Source organism: Gymnoscopelus microlampas, assembly GCF_963454915.1.
Source record: "Gymnoscopelus microlampas genome assembly, chromosome: 15".
In the NCBI taxonomy this organism is placed as follows: domain Eukaryota; kingdom Metazoa; phylum Chordata; class Actinopteri; order Myctophiformes; family Myctophidae; genus Gymnoscopelus; species Gymnoscopelus microlampas.
The window spans coordinates 49,994,218-50,015,159 of NC_139952.1; the positions used below are offsets into that span (position 1 = coordinate 49,994,218).

Below are 20,942 nucleotides of genomic sequence, written 5' to 3' on the forward strand. Positions count from 1 at the left end.
TCGTTTCTTAAAGCACAAGTTAGTGAAAATAGCCGATCTACAAGCCCACAAGATTGTGGATTGGCTTTTCTCGCTGTTTTATTAAATGTGTTTTTAACAATAAAAAAATAAATGGTTTTGGACACAATATTTTGTATATATATTAGTGAATGAAATGTATGATTTATTAAATAAAATAGGCAACATCAAATACCTCTTCAAAAATGAGTCTTTTATTGATATCCTGATACAGTGATAAAAAGCCACAAGGAGCTTTAGTTTTGGAGATTCCTCTAGATAATAAGAATAAGAATTACTTGTACCAGAGTATTTCTACACTGCGGTATTGATACTTTTACTTGAGTAAAAAACTGTGAGTACTTCTTCCATCACTGTATTAAAGCACATAACTGCTGTGTATTTTAATGCAGTTCAAACGTGCAGATCCCCATAATGTCCAGCAGATGGCAGTGCAAGAACACAAGCAAGATGTATTAAGCAGAATATATTGTGAATAGGTCAATGGAGAGATTGATTGATTGTTTCAGATATACAAGCTCGCAGCACGTCATTTAGTGCCGCGCTGCAAGCTTGTAGATCTGCTATTTTTTTATATTTGAAGATGAAAATCGAAAATGTTTGGAGATTTTTTTTAAAATATATATATATATATATATATATATATATATATATATATATATATATATATATATATATATATATATATATATATATAATATAAACCCTCCTATTAAATATATACATATATAATATAAACCCTCCTAAACAAACACAGAACAAAAAGAAAGACAACAAAGCTCAGTGTTAATTTATCCATCTGTATCTCAGAGTTAAATGAACATCCAACATGTTACTGTAAACACTGTTTATGCAACATTTTATTATAAATTAAATAAATGAAAGCCTGGGAGTTTCTTAGCGTCTAAATCACAGTTTCTCAACATTGGGCCTGGGGACCACCAGGGGTCACAAATGGACCCTTTTTGTTGCTTTGGTCTTTGTTTTATAAAGCAGTGAGACTTGGCTTTAGTTTTCTTTTTTCTAGGGTTATGACTTATTAATCACAAAGTAAAGCAGCCTACAAGTCTAACCTCTCTCTATAGTTTAATCCAGTGGTTTTCAACCTTTTTCATGACAAGGACCCCTAAATTGATATACTGTGTCATTTTAAGATTTATTTGGCTATTAAAAAACGGCAGATCTACAAGCTCATAGCGCGGCACCGGGTGCCGCGCTATGAGCTTGTAGATTACATTACATTACATTACAGTCATTTAGCAGACGCTTTTATCCAAAGCGACTTACAATAAGTGCAATCAACAAAGGTAGGGAACTAAAGCTACTAATCACCAGAGGTTATAAGTGCATTTTCTGCAATAACAAGCAACCAAGAGTATACCTAGCGCTAAGGTAAAAGTGCTATATATCAGCTACCTATTTCCTTAAACAGATGAGACAAAATAGCAAAATCAAATGAGCAGGAGCTAAAACAAATCATTGTATTGACTAAACAAGATCCAATAAACAATTCAACAATAAAACAAGCATTCGTACAACTAGTTAACAACAAGTAGGACAGGCAAAGAACAAGTATGTTTTCCAAATCCTTACAGTTTGTTGCTCGGTGGTGATCCAACTTTTCCATGTCAAGGACCCCCAAAATCATATGTATTTGGCCTTGGACCTTGCAAATAAAAGCTGTGAGAACCACTAGTACTAGTGACTCATAATGTGTCATATAGTGTGGTAGTAAATCAGTGTCATACATATTCTGGAGAAAACCTGGAGACTGACATTCAGTAATTGGTTCTTATGATCAAAATAAGAACAATAATGTTATGTAAAACAGAGAATCTAAACTTTACCACGGACACATTGATGAGCCCTGCTCCAACGTAGTTATTATACATGACCAATGAGCTGTGGCCATGTTGTCATGACAACACTATGAATATCAATACACAGGAACAAGGACAGACGGACGAGAATACATTTATTAAACTATTCATACTTCTACACATGATCATACATTAACATGTGAAGAATGAGAATAATATCACATTCATATTCAATGAAAACACAATCATGGAATGAGTGAGGAAACAATGATGTCATAATGAATCAATGAATAAACAATGATTGATTTGAGTTGATAAACACATTTAGTAGATGTTTGAATCCAGAGTGATTGACAAAGTCTAAGATGAGAGTCAATGACATGAAGTCTAGTCAACCAACAACATGTTCACAGCAGTAGGAGAGCAGAGACAGTGAACACATCAACCCTACTGTCACTATTCTGGACATGTCATAATAGATGAGAATCCACTGAAAATAGCAGATGTACAAGCTCACAATCACTGTTAAATTTGTCGACTAAAACTATGACAAAAAAAATTCCGTCGGCGGAAACCAAATAAAAACTAGACTAAAATGTTAGTGAGGGACGAGAGGAGAAGAGATCCAGTAGAACTAAAAGACAAATCATTTTATGTTTGGTTGTGCTGGGGTGTTGCGCTATGAAAATAGCAGATCAAAAAGCTCACAACGCGTCACACACGTTGTGAGCTTGTATAATATATAAGTATAAATCAGGCATTACGACACTATCAAAGGCCCTCCAAATACATTTTGGTCGACTAAAATGTATTAAACTAAATCTATCTAAATCTAAATGTATTAGACTAAATCATCTGTAGATTTAGTCGACTAAAATCTTATGATATTTAGTTAACTAACACTAGACTAAAACTAAAACATTTCAGAATGACTAAATTATGACTATAATTTGCTGTATAAATTAACACCATGCTCACCATGTGTCGCTTTGTGATGTAGATCTTAGCTAGTAGATAGCTTGTAGATCTGCTATTTTCAACCAAGAGATTTGGTGTAGAGGAGGGAAAAAGCAGGGGACCAATTACAAAACCCTGGGGGACCCCAGTCAATAAAGTATATGAGGTTCAAGTGGTTAAAGTATAAAGGTTTATATATACAAGAAACAATATTATTACTGTCATAATTACATGATACAGTATTTCTTGGTTCATTGTGTAAAAATATCAAAAATAAAATATTACATAAAAATGAGTTCATATGTATCATAAGAGACACAATATGACACTGATATTTACATCATCATCATCATCAGTGTTGATGGACAGTATTTATGATACATATTTATAAATGTATGGAGTGGAGGTTTGTTCACTTCTATCTAATCTAATCTAAGATCTAAAGCTCCCTGTGGTGATGACTCATTTTATACCATAGAGTTTGACATTAATATGGATTTGACCAGGGACCCCCATTTGAACATATTTGTGCCAGGGACCCCCATTTGAACATATTTGTTCCACGGACCCCCATTTGAACATATTTGTGCCAGGGACCCCTTAGAAGATTTCGGTTATAATGTTCTAAAATATATAATGTTAAAAATAAATCTTACTTTTTAAATAAGTAGCAGATCTACAAGCTCACAACACGTTGTGAGCTTGTAGATCTGCTACTTTCAAATAGTCAATATACAGAGGTTAACGTGTTTAAACTGATTTAGAGACGACTGGTTCTCAAAGTGTGGTCCAGAGGCCCCCGGGGGTCCTTGAGGGGATACCAGGGGGTCCTAAGCTAAATCATTAAATATACAGCATCAAAATCAGTGTAACAACTTCAACCATCACTGCTGTTGGAAAATAGCCAATCTACAAGCTCACAATGTGTCGTAATGTGACGCGTTGTGAGCTTGTAGATCTGCTATTTGAGGATTTTATAATTTGTAACATTTTTAACACAAATCTTGTCTTAGGGGGTCAAGGGTCAAAGGTCAAATACATTGGGGGTCGTTGACATGACAACGTTAGAGAAACACTGAATCTACAGGAGCTTTAATGTGTGACTGTCACTATGCTGCTTATTACATCATCATGATGATGTCACCGTGATGTCATGATGAGTCACTCATGCCCAAATATGGTCCATGACGTCAGACTCAGCTAGTCTCAAAGTGTCCTGGCAACAGTGGTAACCATGACAACCTGCACTCACTCAAACATGTTGAGTAACCATGGTGACCTGATGTCATCCTCACATAGAGACTCTATCTCTGCTCACACAGACACACTGAGGAGGAGGAGGAGGAGGAGTACCAGTTTAACCAGAACCCAGCATAGAGAGGTTCAGAGAATGTGTTCTGGAAGGTGTACAGGTGTGCCAGTGAGTCAGAGGACCCTTTATAGAAGGACAGAGTCCCAGCAGAGCAGTCCAGATACACTGATACTCTGTTAGAGCCAGAGGGACTGACAGGGAGGACAGTGTCCTTACTATTGTGTATGACAATGTAACTGTTACCATGACTACCATCTCTACAGTCTAGTCTCCAGGACTTGTCATTGTTTCCAAGCCTACAGTCACCACCACCTCCTTTCCTGCTGATCCCTCTGTAAGTCACTGCTATAGAAACCTCTTCACTCCACTCTACCTCCCAGTAACAGCGTCCAGTCAGACCCTCTGTACACAGAACCTGATCCCAGTAATCAAACCTGTCAGGATGTTCAGGACTTGATTGACCCCCCCCTGTCACCTTTCTGTTGTTCTCAGACAGAGAGAGGTCTCTGTGTGCTGTGTTTGTGTCCAGTGTGAGAGGATGGAAATCTGATGAGAAAAACAACACAGTAAACATTAAATACATCATTCACTGACTGACTGACTCACACACACACACACACACACACACACACACACACACACACACACACACACACACACACACACACACACACACACACACACACAGTGTTGCTGTCGGGTGGAAACCTTGTATGTCCAGAACTACCACAAAACATTTTAAAATAGTGTAAAAAGCAGATCTACAAGCTCACAACGTGTCAGAGATACAAGGTTTCTGCCCGACACAGTAAAATGTGAGTCAGAATGTCTTAAAGCCTCCAGGTGAGAAGTGACTTTCTGTGAGAAAATGTTTACATTAAGTTTATGTGAAATGACATCAATGCGGAAAAGTACTCACATGTTTTACTTAAGTAAAAGTATCAATACTGCAATGTATAAATACTCTGTTACAAGTAAAAGTCCAGAATCAAAATGTACTTGTGTAAAAGTACAAAAGTATTGGTATTAAAATGTAATTAAAGTACCAAAGGTAGAAAGTAGCCTACTTATTATGCAGAATGTCCCGTTTCACAAGTTTTCAAATATAAATTGTATAAAAATCATTTGAAAATAGCAGATCTACAAGCTCACGATGCGTCGCATCACGACGCTTTGTGAGCTGCTATTTTCAAAAGGCCAAAATGTTTTGTAATAATAATTCAAATCCTCCAAGTAACTAGTAACTAAAGTTTTCAAATAATTGTAGTGGAGTAAAAGTACAAAATGCCTTTGAAAGTACTGAAAATTGGAAATACTCCAGTAAAGTAAAAAATACCTCAAAATGTTACTTAAGTACAGTACTTGAGTAAATGTACTTAGTTACTTTACACCTTTGAAAATACACACATCTGTTACATCAAAGGAACCTAAACTTTTAAGGCTGCGACCCCCCAAAATAATCATTTGAACTGAGGACCCCCCAAAATAATCATTTGAACTGGGACCCCCAAAATACAAAAAAAGTTGTAGGAGTTGAGGAGACATTTAGTTTGACTCGGTTCCACAGATAAATATTGTGAAAATATCCAATCTACAAGCCCACAACGCGTTGTGAGCTTGTAGATTGAATATTTATAGCCGATCTACCGCCTGTAGATCGGTTACTTTCACAATATTTGCCTCTTTCTTGCGTAATTTTTGACAATTTGGTATTAAAAAGGTCTTAAAAGTCCTTACATTGTAACTTTATAAATGTGCAGATACCCTGTATACACTTATACTGTATGTTGGTTTGTTTACTGTTGAGAGATAAAACAATGTTACACATTAAGTAATCATCAGGGGACCCCCAAAATAATTTGGTGACCCCCCTGGGGGTCCAGACCGCCAGTTTGTAAACCACTGTGTTACATAGAAAACATTCAGCATCTACAAGTTATCAACACCTCACACCATGGTGAGAAGTGTTGATAACTTATAGATCGGTTATTTAGTTATTTTTGAAATATGGAGGAATTTCAAGCTGATTTACAAGCTCACAATGTGTCGCGATGCGAGGCGTTGTGAGCTTGTAGATCTCCTATTTGTTATATAAGAAGCTCACAACGCGTCATGATGTGACGCATGGTGAGCTTGTAGATCGGCTATTTTATTTGTTTCAAATATTGATAATCCGCTGTTTAAAAGGTAAAAGTCCATCTAAAAGTTCATCACACGTTAAACAACATTGTGAGTTTATGTTTGACATACAGCTGATCTACAAACTCACAACCTGTCACAATGTAACTCATTTGTAAATCTGCTAGTTTTGAGTTTTAAACAAAGCCAAACAAGAAGCTCACAATGTGTTGCAATGTGATCCTTGTGAGCTTGTAGATCAGCTATCTTTTTTAAATACAGCTGATCTACAAGCTCACAACCCATCACACATGGTGTGCTTTGTGAGCTTGTAAATCGGCTATTGTTTGATATACTAGACCATACTTGTGGGGGGATATGAACACCTAAAGTGTGCATTTTGTGTTATGTGTGAACAGACAGTATGTCAGGATGGAAAGTGAGTGTGTACTCTGTACTGTGCACTACAACACACACATCCCGTCACCGCGCTGTGGAGCCACAGAGAACACACACACACACACACACACACACACACACACACACACACACACACACACACACACACACACACACACACACACACACACACACACACACACACACACACACACACACCACATCCTCATGCGGCCATCCCCCATCGTGAACACACACACGGCCGTCGTGCAAACACAAATAATGTACTTTCTAACACACGCCTCCACAACCTGCATGCACATACACGGCCGTGGACCCGAGCGAACAGACAGACACACACGGCTGCAGATGATCATGTTGCCATGTCCACTTATTATAAGCGACTTGGGCTCTGTTTGTTAGGGCTTGTTTTCATAGACTTGGTTGCTTGTTTCTCTCAAGAAAATGCATTCATCCCATTGGGCATGCGCAGTAACGGCACAAACTGCGGTCTTAGAGTTAGACAGCGTTTCCATAAAAGTATAATAAACTGCTTGATTTTTTGTAAAGTGAAAAATGGAGGACATTTGTTAATGATGAATGACCTGTGCTTCAGCCACTGAGGAGAACTAAGCACTTCAGACAGACAGACAGACAGACAGACAGACAGACAGACATTCCTTAAATAATATGTAGGATTGAGGTCTGAGGAAGATCCAGCTTTAAATCCAGCTTTAAACATCACATTCATGATGGTAATAAACCATTTAACTTATGGATCATAATAATTCCAGTGCAGAGTTCTGCTCTGCATCTGGCTTTTTAAATGACTTTGTATGAGCGTGATCTTCTACTGTGAGCTTGTAGATCGGCTGTTTTTGAAATATAGCCGATCTATCAACTCATGGCGCATCATAATGTGAGGCGTATTTTTGCCTATTCTGTAATTAAAGGAACATGATGTGAGCTTGTAGATCGGCAATTTGTATTTATTTGTAATAGTCTATCTAAAAGCAGGCAAGTTATGAACCTTCCTTGTACCATCATTCATGATGACATAATTAACATTAAAGGGATAGTTCACCCCCAAAAGGACCTTTTTCCATCAATTAGTCACCCCATAGAGACTTGAACTCATGGACATATTTTTGTTTTTGTCTCTTTCCTAAGACAATAATTTGATGACCAGCAGCGGTTCCGGTAGGAGACACAAAGAGTCTCCTTTGTGTCTCCTACCAGAACTGCCTACCGGTCCGCTGGTCATTGCATATTAAGGTTAAATGAGATGTAAAGCCCAAAACATATATTAATGTGTTTATACTGTGTGACGTAGTGTCTCAATGTGACACGTGAGCTTGTAGATCGGCTTTATTCTAAATATTGCAGATCTACAAGCACACAATGTGTCACAATGTGAGGCGTTGTGAGGAGTTGTGAGGCATTGGGTCTCATTCACTAAGCTCAGGTCCTCACATATTTTGTACTTATGTGCATATACGTGACTTCTCACGTTCAGTATTCATTCATCTTTTTTTGACCGTGAATTTGGGCGGACACTCAAACTCACGTCTGCTCAGGAACAGACTTATATGTCTCAAACCTTTCATATATGTTATTAGAATGCCTTATTCTTCATGAAAAATCTATGACAATAGTGCCAAACCTCAAATAATGTTTTTATGTGCCCAAAATGTGTCAACACATTAAAACAACATATGTAGAAGATCTATTGCTTGGATGCATATTATAGACATGATGCAAATTCAACCGATTTGTATTTCTTTTCAGTTGACACATTTAGAGCTGAATTATTTGGTCCTTTTGCATGTTTTCCGTTTCTGTAAATGTGGTCAAAGTTTCACATATTGGACTTACATGCCAACATGTCGCGCTATTAATTTATAATATTGACCACATCACATCATGTTATGTCTTATCATCTGATGAGGATACAGTATGGATGAAATCTAGTTGTGTTCATAATATCCATTCACCATTCTGACGTAGGACAGGATATGTTGTTAATCCTAAAGACAGGTTTATCCTCAGTAATCAATAAAGTGTGATCTGGTCCATAATCAGATCTCTGTTTCCTCAGTCAAATGCAAGCATTATTTAATAGAAAAGGCTTCTATAATATCCTTTCCACGTTTTATTAGCCTATTATTTGGTGGTGGGGTTAAACATTGTAACTTCTTATTCTCATTATGAGAGCATTACTTTATTAACGTTCAGCTGATCCATCGTGCGATCGAGGGACTCACTTCCAGAAAGAACAGATGTACAAGTTGTCAATGCGGTGCGACTTGACGCGTTGTAGTTTTGCAGATCTGTTTTTAGACGCATGCGCTAGCGCGGCTCTATAAACAGCACTAGTCTTAGTCCGACACCCGAGTGACATTTTGTGACACCTAAGTGTCATTGGCTGTCCTGGCTGTCCATCACACTTCCCCCCTTTTAAGCCCCACTTTTAAGCCAATGGGGAGACGAAAATGTAATGGACACGTTAGTCAACGAATTAGACGAGACGAAAATGTTAGGGCGGGACGAATGGAGAAGAGATCCAATCAGAATTACTCTTTTTGAGGGACTACTTGGGAAGGGAACCAATCAGAACGATCCTCATTGTTAGTTAGGTTGATCCACCCGGAAGCAGACCATATTAGGGGCCAGCATGGACGAACATAAATCACAACAAGGCAGCCAACGCACGGAGTTACACGATACAGGCGGAGGGTTAGCCTAAATGCTAACGTGCTTCATTAGACCTAGTTTGGCTATTAAGTTATTATTTGGCCATGTTCACACTGACTTCAATCTTAGCTATTGTTGGGAAGACCCGTGTGGTGTCACAAAATGTTGCCACCACTTATATAGAAAACATTAGAGCGTTAATCTGCGACGCTAAATGTTGCCAGGTTTGGCGAGAGAAACAAGCAATCCACAAAACAAGTAATCAGGTCTATGAAAAGATTGGGGCCAAAAAAGCCTGCCGCATGCGGCTTTATTATGACTTTGGTCATTCTTGTTTTTCTTCACGTGGGTTATTTCTGGTTGCCTTTTATGGTGTTAAATGGGGCGTGGAACAATACAAAGGATCTACACGGGAGCACACTAGTGACTTTAGAACACAAATGAGATACACCTGTGATCCACACAAATCACAGCTCTGAACCCTCTTTCATGAATCACACGTCAGAATTGACTTATCCCAATATACATATGTTATTTATGACCAGGATATACACCTTATTTATGACCAGGATATACACCTTATTTATGACCAGGATATACACCTTATTTATGACCAGGATATACACCTTATTTATGACCAGGTTAGTGAATGAGGTCCATTGTTTCTGTCAACCCACATGACCTTAGTTTTCTGAAAAACTTAAATGTTTTTTTCAAAATAAATAAAAAGATTCATGTTGTTATATACATAACAACATCTAAAATGACACAGATGCTTTCCCGGTTTTAAAGGTATAACAACGTATAGGCTTTCCAGGTCTTAATGGGTTAAGGACCGGGCCAAGAGCAGAGAAACCTCCTGAATTCCCTGGAAGCTCTACTGAAGAGTTTTCAGGACAGTATCTGGGGAGGGGCCAACCTAGTATAAAACAGTGTATAAAATGTTAAAGTGTGATATTGACACAAACAGACAGATACTCACATTTTGTAATGAGTTGAGGTTTAAGCCAATCTTCTCCTCCATGTTTCACTCTGTAGGAAATAGAACAACAATGCATCAATGTCTAACTGTCTAACACAACGTCTCCACTACCTGACACTACAGTGTTTCTCCTATCATTATCTTGGCCCTGCAGCCCATCCAGACATACTCACTGCTGCCCAGTTTGGATCTCATCACCTCCTCAGACTCCACCTTAACCCCTAGCACTCCACTCTCCTTTATCCCCCAAGTCTACTCACATGGAGTTCTTCAGTAGGCCTACTGAATCATTCACCACGCTGAGGCTCAGGTCCAACTCTCTTAGGGAGGGATGAGAGTTTACAGCTGAGGACAGAACTTCACAGCATCTCTCTGACAAGCAGCAGTGAGTCAGTCTGAATGAAGAATGAAACACCAGATAAAAAAAAAGAAAGAATAAATGAAACACGTTACAATATACATTATTCCTGGATTGAGAACTTGGACCTGACCGTGATGGACTGTCAGGGTACAAAATCTCTGTACGTATGTATGTCTTTATTTTAAGTACGTCTGTAGTTCAGATATCATGAGAACTGTCCGACAGACCAACGTCAAACTTGGCAAATGACCTGAATGTATTCTTATGTCAAAAGGCCCTAAAAGGCCAATTTGAATGACTTCCTGACATAAGAAAGAACGTGTGCATAAATATGAATCTTGATTTCATTCACCTGTGTGATCCCCATAGCTGCATGTTCCTCCAAACACACCTGATTTAAATGATACAGCGCTACGTCATTTTGAATCTCATTCAAGATGACGTCCAGACAGTGTATTATTCCTTTTAAACTTAAAGAGTACACTACAATATGTATCTGAAAACATTTTATTTTAGAAATAAGAAATGTAGTTAAATGAACAGGCTTCCAGTGGTTTAAAGTAATTAACTTGTGATTAGTTAAGACACAAATAGGCTTCTGTTTCAGACTGATCCTTCTAAATAAAATGAGAAATGTCTTTAAGTACATTGCAAGATCATCTGAAAATTGTTACAAATGAACAAGGCTATCCTAATGTTTCTCATGAATGTCATTTTAAATGTTTGAGGATGTTCCTGCTGTCTGTGTCTCATAGGTCTTTGTCAGGTCTTGCTTGAGTTATTTGATTAGACCAAATAATAAACTATATCAATGAGTTTATCAACCCCAAATGTTTTCTCCATCACAATGGTGAATATTAGGAATTCAGATCTACTGAGTTCAGAAAGATGTTTCATAGGAAGGAGAAAAATACCACATGCTCATGGAGATCACCTTTGTACCTGCACAACTTTTTAACAGTAGGGGCAGCCCCGTTTAGTAGGTTAATCGAATATCTGTGCACACCCCTAATTAAAATAAATCTGGTAAATGTATCTTACCTTAGAATCTCCAGTCTACAGTGCAGACTCTTCAGTCCAGCAAAGAGCAGATCCAGTACTCCTGCTTCCTGCAGGCTGTTTTGGCTGAGGTCCAATTCTCTCAAATGAGAAGGATTAGAGCTGAGAGCTGAAGACACAACTTCAACCTCTGTCTGTCTGAGGTTACAGCCAACAAGTCTGTAAATACAGATTAAATAAGAGATTATCAACACAAATAATCAGGCATGCAAACAGCCCCGAGGTGAAAAAGGTGACAACATGTTGTTTTCTTTCGGGTCAGGTGTCACACAATTGCCCTATTTGGGTTCAAAAAGGTGACTGTAGCTGAAAAGTGACACTTTTGCATGTCTGAATAATACCTAGTTCACTGTCATGGAAGTTAACTAAGAGATCTCCTACTGTATCTAGTTATACAGACTTAAACAGTTTAAGTATGATCAGTGTAGCTGCCATCATGATTAAAGTTCATTATTATTATAAATAAGTGAATAAGTTAAGAAGTTCATAATGTTTTTTTGTTTGGTCAAATTCATGTTTGGATTGTACTCTTTGTTAATGTGGGTATTTGAGTTGCTCTGATGTCTAGGGTCACAGTGACCTGGCAGCTGAGTCAGATCAGTCAATCAAGCGATCAGCAAGGGTGGTTTAGATTTGGTTAATTACCAGGAGCAGGGGCAGAGTCAGTCATTCTGCTCTGAGCACTATAGAGCTTGCAACATGTAACAAACAGAGGATGTCGAGTGTGATGCTGTTTGAAGAGATGTTTAAAGAAGAGATTATAAGTTAAAGAGTTTAAAGAGGAGATTTAAGATAAAAAGAGTTAAAGAAGAACTGTTTAAGTTTACGTTATAAAGAAGAAGACAAGATTGTTTCCCCCATATAATTTGATGCGGCCAATGAGGTAATTCATTGTAGCCAGAGTATTTGTTTGTATGTTTTGTTATGTTTTGAGAAAATGTGATACCGATTTAATGTCTGTTGTTTTTATGCTTATATTTATTCAGTTCTCACGGCATTTAATAAATGTCTGTAAAAGAAAAGAAAACCTTGTGATCGTATCTGTCAACTGGAGGGAAGCTACAGTGAGAACTCAGCCTGCTCGACACGAGGTGAAGAGACAGCCTGTCTGTGCCTGCCGTCGACCGAGCTGCAAGCAAGTTTCCACCGACACCAACAGTGACCAGCATTCGAACAGATAAGACTGTGCTTACACTGGCATCCCAGCAAGTGGAGTTCTGGAGCTTTGAGTGGTTAAGCCAACAAGAAGTAACACATTTAAAACAAGTTAAATGTTGATATGTGGAGTAACCTCGCCAACTGCTTTAAAGGGACTCTATAAGTGCCAAAAAAGGGACAATGTCATGCACATGTTTTATGTTCAAGATGTTGCTGATTTCACCACAGTTTACTATTAAGCAAGTTTGAAGTGTAAATGACATGAAAAGACTCTAAGTGCTAAAAGGGTGAAAATATTCTGGTGTTATATTACATTTTTTGATTTCATCATAAGTGGTTCACTCCTAAAGAATTTAAGAGACTAATATATTACAACCAAGAGTGATATAAGTTACCAAGTGTTAAAATAAGTGTTCTCCAATTTCTTTGGGTTAATTCATTTAAGTTCATGAGTACTGTGAAAGAGTTAATGATACTTTAAGTCATTCTAAAGCTACTAGGTTAAAACTTTATGCCAATTGCCTTGTAAGTGAAAACAAGTTCATTTATTTGTAAAAGGGTTTGATACATTTAAGTTCATTACAAGCCTAGTTAATTGCATTAAGTGTTGTTGCAATTTAAACCTTAGTAATATTCAAGTTAAGCCAGTTAATTTAAGTGTTGTTTTTTGTTTTTTGTTTAAAAGCTACTAAATAGAAGGCTTACAGTCAATTTAAAAAACATTACTAAAGATGGCTGAACACGAAGACAATGGAACTAATTTAAACAATACCATTAGTATTGAAGCATTAGTGCACCAGTCTAAAAACACTGATAATGCACCTTTAGACACTAACCCACACAAGGAAATTGAGGTACTAGAAGAGACCCACGATGCTGCAGGAGAGATCAAAGATGCTGCAGGAGAGACCGAAGATGCTGCAGAGAAACTGCGAAGAGGACAGAGAACCCGAACGCTTACTGAAAAGGGTCAAGAACTCGAAGACAAAATAATTAGAAATCTTCAACATCACTTCACAACTTCCTATGAGAATTGGAAATCTATTGCCAAAGAGGCTAAGCAATTATTCAGTGGACCTTTGGCCAATGCCATATTACAAAGCATTATGACCAAGATCAAATGTGCTGAGAAGGAAGTAACACAAGCTTATGTAGACTTACCGCGACATATTACCCCTGATAATCAGACCCGCCGTCGAGTCGACGCTTGTGTAGCGGTGTCAGAGAAGATCCTGACGCGTGCTTCTAATCGCAAAGACAAAGATCAAGAGACTTTGAGCGACACTAGCACGTTGTTCTCATTCAGTGCAAGTCAAAGTTCAGCCTCTGCAAGTAGGTTAACCATGAGGTCAAGACTCTCAAACCAGTCCACTGCAAAGAAACAAGAAGCTGCGGCAGAACTAGCTGCAAATCAAGCCACTTTGGAAGTCCTAGACGAAATGGAACATGAAAGGCATCAGCTTGAAACCCTTGAAGCTGAGAACAGACAAAGGCTTGCAACCATTGAAGCTGAGAATAGACAAAGGCTTGCAACCATTGAAGCTGAGAACAGACAAAGGTTTGCACTGCAAGAAGTGGAAAATGCTGCAAGGCAAAGGGCTTTAGATGAGAAGCGCAGGCAGTTAGAGCGCTTGGACGCAGTTAAGAAAATGAATGCTGCAAAGGCACGACTACAAGTGTATGAACAAGTGGGCTCAGATGACGAGATATTAGAGTTGCTCCAAGATAGCAAATCTAAGCAACTGACACCCGCACCTAAGTCAAGAAGTCTTCCAGTGCAACCAGTGGCAAGACCACAACATGTCTCGCATGCACAACTGCCTACGATAACCCAAGCTACCACAAGGAGCCAGCCTGCTGCTAATGCTCAGCAGATGACACAAGCAGTCATGGGGCAGCCGGCTGCTGATGCTCAGCAAGAGGATAGCGCTACAGCAATCGCCAGAGCAATTGCAGAGTCCATCAATGCAAGCCGACTACCTGTACCAGAGCCTTCAGTTTTCAGTGGAGACCCACTAAGATACAAAGACTGGAAAATGTCATTTCAAACATTGATAGGCAGAAAGAACATTCCAGTAAATGAGAAAGTCTACTATCTTCGCAAATATGTCGGCGGACCTGCAAAGAAAGCCATAGAGGGTTATTTCCTGTTAGGCACTGAAGAAGCCTATCATTCAGCATGGGACATACTTGAAGAAAGATATGGAAGCTCATTCGTGATAGCTAAGGCCTTCAGGGATAAACTTACCTCATGGCCGAAGATAGGACCCAGGGACAGCATTGAACTGAGAGAGTTCGCAGACTTTCTGCAAGGCTGTCAATCAGCGACGTCACAGATTAAAGGCCTAGAAGTCCTAAATGACTGTGCCGAAAATCAGAGAATACTTGCCAAGCTTCCTGATTGGCTAACAGCCAGTTGGAACAGAAAGGTCATGAAGACTCTAGAAGAGAGCCAGGAATTTCCTAGCTTCACACAATTTGTTAAGTTTATCACAAAAGAAGCCAAGATAGCTTGTAATCCAGTGACCTCTCTTCATGCTCTGAAGTCAAGTGATGGTGAGAAGGTGAAGGCACCACCAAAGACACGAAGTGTTGGTGCAAAGGTACTGGCAAGCTCATCTGAAGAGAAACCAGATGTTAAAGGCTGTGTATTTTGTGAGATGTCGAACCATGGCATTCACACATGTCGAAAGTTCATGGCCAAATCAGTTGCAGAACGAGTCAAGTTTGTGCAGACCAACAGATTATGTTTTGGATGCTTGAAATCAGGTCACCATTCAAAGAACTGTGAAAACAAGAGTGTCTGTGACACATGTAAAAGGAAACATCCTACCTGTTTACATGAAGACCGTGCCAAGGACGACGGAAAGAAAGTACAGAAGGATGACGGAAAGAAAGTACAGAAGGATGACAAACGAAAAGAGAGTGAGAAGCACTCAAAGGACAAAGAAAGGTCAAAGGACAAGGCGGAGTCTAAACAGACCAATGAAACAGCAAGTGAAGCTTCAGCATCATCGTTTCGAGTAGTGCAGGACATGAGCAGCACTTGCACTTCCACAGTTGTTCCAGTATGGTTATCCACTATAAGTAGACCAGAGAATGAAGTGCTTGTGTATGCACTTCTGGACAACCAAAGTGACACCACCTTCATCTTGCAAGAGAAAGCTGACACTCTGGACACACAGAAGGTGCCAGTGCAGCTAAAACTGTCCACATTGTCATCCAAAAGTACAATCATTCCAAGTCAGAAGTTAACCGGGCTGCAGGTCAGAGGGTTTTATTCGTCTAAGAAAATTCTTCTCCCAATCACCTATACAAGAGAGTTCATTCCGGCCAATCTAAGTCATATTCCTACACCCAAGACAGCAAGAGCATGGTCTCACCTAGAGTACCTTGCTGAAGAGATTGCACCTTTAATCGACTGTGACATTGGTCTGCTTATTGGCTATAATTGTTCTCAGGCCCTGCTACCCAGAGAAGTGGTGTCAGGCAAAGACAATGAGCCATTTGCCCAAAGAACAGACCTTGGCTGGAGTATAGTCGGCAGTGTCAATCCCTGTGTTGACTATGGTGATGTGATTGGAAGCTGCCACAGGATTGTTGTCAAGGAAGTGACACCAAACATTCACTCGCCTTCTAATCTAACAAGTGAAGTCCGATACATCTGCCGAACACAAGTTAAAGAAGTAGTCACTCCACCGGATGTGATAAGGGTGCTTGAATCAGACTTCAATGAGAGAACGGCAGAGGATGCTCATTTCTCCCAAGAGGATCTACGCTTCATAACAACAATGGAGCATGGGATCAAGATCAAGGCAGACGGTCACTGTGAGATGCCGTTGCCTTTTAAGGAAGACAGACCGAGTCTACCAGACAATAGAGTGTGTGCAAATCACCGTCTCAAGGGTCTGAAAAAGAGATTTGAAAAAGACAAGCAATACCATAAAGATTACATTGCCTTCATGAGTGAAACGATCGCTCGCGGAGATGCTGAGAAAGTTCCAGCAGAAGAAATGAACAAAAGTCCTGTCTGGTACATCCCACACCACGGGGTCTATCACCCGCAGAAACCCGGAAAGATACGGGTTGTGTTCGACTGCTCTGCGAAGTTCCAAGGCGTGTCGTTGAATGACCATCTGCTTACCGGACCAGAACTGACTAATACCCTAGTAGGTGTTCTCTGTCGGTTCCGCAAGGGTCCAGTAGCAATAATGTGCGATATTGAACGCATGTTCCATCAATTTCACGTAAGAGCAGAAGACCAAGACTATCTGAGATTTCTCTGGTGGGATGATGGAGACTTTCAATCAGAGCCATCAGTCTATAGGATGAGAGTGCACCTGTTCGGAGCAGCCTCATCGCCGGGCTGTGCAAACTACGGCCTCAAACACATTGCTGCACAAGGACAAGGTCACTTCAATGAAGCATCCATCTGTTTCATAGAAAGGAACTTTTACGTGGATGACAGCCTGACAAGTGTGGCAACTGTAGATGAAGCAATACAGCTGGTCAGTGAAGCAAGGCAGATCTGCAGCGCTGGCAAGCTGCGAATCCACAAGTTCATTTCCAACAGCCAGGAAGTGCTTGCTTCCATCCCTAAAGAAGAATGTGCTGAAACAGTAAGACACCTAGATCTAGCCTTGGGTGAGCCGCAGCTTGAGAGAGCCCTAGGTGTAAGATGGTGTGTAGTTTCAGACCAGTTCCAATTCAGAGTAGTGGTGAATGAACGCCCACTCTCAAGAAGAGGCGTACTGTCGACAGTAGCGTCCATCTTCGACCCACTTGGCTTTGTAGCACCCTTCATACTAGTTGGGAAGCAAATATTGCAGCAAATGTGCAGAGACAAGATTGGATGGGATGAACCACTCTCTGAAGAGCTTCGTCCAAAATGGGAGTCCTGGCTCTTGGACCTGCAGAACTTAGCTGATGTCAAGATTCAGCGATGTTACCTGCCAGCAAGTTTCAAAGAAGTCAAGAAGTATGAACTCCATCACTTCGCCGACGCAAGTGTCACAGGATATGGAGAATGTACTTACCTGAGAGCAATCAATGCATCAGGACAAATTCATTGTTCTCTAGTCATGGGCAAGTCCAGAGTGACACCCTCGAAAGTCACCACAGTGCCAAGACTTGAACTAGCAGCAGCGGTTGTTGCCGTTCGTACAAGTGACCTCCTCAGAAAGGAGTTGGATATAGAGGGTGTTCAGGAATTCTTCTGGACAGACTCAAAGGTCGTCCTGGGGTATGTCAACAATGACGCCAGGCGATTTCATGTATTCGTGGCTAACCGCATTACACGAATCAAGGAAAGCACTAATCCAAGTCAATGGAGGCATGTAAGCTCTGAAGAGAATCCTGCGGACCACGTGTCAAGGGGCCTCAAAGCAAAGGACCTCATTGCTTCCAACTGGTTTACTGGTCCAGATTTTCTATGGTGTGACGAGCTTCCCAGCAGAGATGTTAAGGTGGGAGACATAGCAGTTGAAGACCCAGAAGTTCGTAAGACAGTTGTACATAAGACCCTGGCAACAGAAGTTTCACTGCTGGATCGTTTCCTGAAGTTCTCCAGCTGGACAAGTTTAGTCAAAGCCATTGCCAGACTCAAGCGTCGTGGCAAGGAGCTTAAAGGTTTGACTTCAAGAACAAATGAAGCCACAAGTCTCGAAGAGAGAAAGGATGCGGAACTTGCCATCATAGGTATTGTCCAAAGGGCAACCTTCTCTGAGGAAATCCAAAGTCTTCAACACAAGAAAGAGATAAGCCAGGATAAGACCTGCAGACTGCACCGTCTGAATCCCTTCTTGGATGAGCAAAGTATCCTCAGGGTTGGAGGTCGACTAGAACACGCTGCTTTGCATCCGCACATCAAGCATCCAGCAATTTTGCCGAAGACCAGCCACATATCAGGGTTACTGATCGACCACTACCATCAAAGGGTGGAACACCAAGGGCGAGGCATAACAATGAATGAGCTGAGATCAAACGGCATCTGGATCCTTGGGTGTAGTCAAGCTGTGTCCTCCTACATCTATAAGTGCGTCAAGTGTAGGAAGTTCAGAAGGTGTGCAGAAGAACAAAAAATGGCGGATTTACCCCGTGAACGCATGGAAACAACTCCCCCATTTACCTATTGTGGTATGGACTGTTTTGGCCCATTTCATGTCAAAGAGGGAAGAAGGGAGCTGAAGCGCTATGGGCTGCTATTTACGTGTCTTTGCTCTCGTGCTGTGCACATTGAACTCCTCGATGACATGACAACCGATGCATTTATTAATGCTCTCCGTTCCTTCATTGCCCTACGTGGAAACGTCCGTCAACTTAGGTCTGACCAGGGCACTAATTTTGTTGGCGCAAGACGTGAGTTCCTGGAAGCAGTGAAGGGCATGGATCAAGAATCCCTAAAGCAACTAGGCTGTGAGTTTGTCATGAACCCTCCATCTGCAAGCCATATGGGTGGAGCCTGGGAAAGGCAAATCAGAACAATAAGGAGTGTGTTGACGTCCATCCTGGATAAGTCATCCCAAAGACTTGACAGTTCATCCTTGCGAACTTACCTGTACGAAGTCATGGCAATCATAAATAGCAGGCCTTTAACAGCACACTTCCTTAATGACCCATCGGGGCCTCAACCTCTTACGCCTAACCACATCCTGACGATGAAGTCTTCCATAGTCTTGCCACCACCTGGAGACTTTGTGAAGGAAGACCTTTATCTTCGCAAAAGATGGCGAAGAGTGCAGTATCTAGCCAACGAGTTTTGGTCCAGATGGAAGAAGGAGTACCTGTTGAACCTGCAACAGAGGCAAAAATGGCACAAGACCCGCAGAAATGCAAAGATCAACGACGTAGTGATTGTGAAAGATGACACTGCACCACGAAACGAATGGAAACTAGCCAAGGTCACGGATGTGTTCCCTGGTGAAGATGATTGTGTAAGGAAGCTACAATTGCTGATTGGAAGTTCAGCACTAGATGACCATGGAAAGAGACTCACCAAGCCAGTCTACTTAGAGAGGCCTATCCACAAGACGGTTACCCTGCTTGAAGCCGACTAAGGCAACCTCTACCTCTCTGCATTTCATACACTAGAGCTCATAACACATTCAATGGCATGCTAATTAAAAAGTGATTATTAAAAAATTAAACGTTAATTAAAGAAATCACAAGTGATTTCGGTGGGAGTGTAGCTGCCATCATGATTAAAGTTCATTATTATTATAAATAAGTGAATAAGTTAAGAAGTTCATAATGTTTTTTTTGTTTGGTCAAATTCATGTTTGGATTGTACTCTTTGTTAATGTGGGTATTTGAGTTGCTCTGATGTCTAGGGTCACAGTGACCTGGCAGCTGAGTCAGATCAGTCAATCAAGCGATCAGCAAGGGTGGTTTAGATTTGGTTAATTACCAGGAGCAGGGGCAGAGTCAGTCATTCTGCTCTGAGCACTATAGAGCTTGCAACATGTAACAAACAGAGGATGTCGAGTGTGATGCTGTTTGAAGAGATGTTTAAAGAAGAGATTATAAGTTAAAGAGTTTAAAGAGGAGATTTAAGATAAAAAGAGTTAAAGAAGAACTGTTTAAGTTTACGTTATAAAGAAGAAGACAAGATTGTTTCCCCCATATAATTTGATGCGGCCAATGAGGTAATTCATTGTAGCCAGAGTATTTGTTTGTATGTTTTGTTATGTTTTGAGAAAATGTGATACCGATTTAATGTCTGTTGTTTTTATGCTTATATTTATTCAGTTCTCACGGCATTTAATAAATGTCTGTAAAAGAAAAGAAAACCTTGTGATCGTATCTGTCAACTGGAGGGAAGCTACAATCAGAGAACAAGGAAGTAAACAACAGATGGAAGTAAATCTGAGTAACCAAGCTCACTGTTTAAAAACTGCTACTGAATGGAGCAGAGGAGAGCATTGCTTTCCTAGTTGTCTGTTTATCAGCTACTGTACGTTTGATGATATCTGTATCTATATTTTTATATTAAAACTAAATTGAAACTACAGCTCTAGTTTCTGCACATCCTCGCTGTGCATTTGCAAGCTTGATGACGCAGGAACG

The 20,942-nt window shown here is 40.2% G+C and overlaps 1 protein-coding gene across 1 annotated transcript in view; it reads right to left on the bottom strand.

Annotated features, from left to right (window-relative positions):
* Nucleotides 1-3,518: 3,518 nt before the first annotated feature.
* Nucleotides 3,519-20,942, bottom strand: part of LOC311062407 (NACHT, LRR and PYD domains-containing protein 12-like) — a 37,286-nt gene continuing 19,862 nt past the window's right edge. The window contains exons 9-12 of the mRNA XM_084081422.1: nt 11,703-11,879; nt 10,561-10,695; nt 10,301-10,350; nt 3,519-4,653 (exon numbers count right to left, since the gene is read on the bottom strand). Of these exons, the coding sequence (XP_083937548.1) occupies nt 4,100-4,653; nt 10,301-10,350; nt 10,561-10,695; nt 11,703-11,879 (916 nt within the window). The 3' untranslated portion in view covers nt 3,519-4,099. The remainder of the gene's footprint in view (nt 4,654-10,300; nt 10,351-10,560; nt 10,696-11,702; nt 11,880-20,942) is intronic.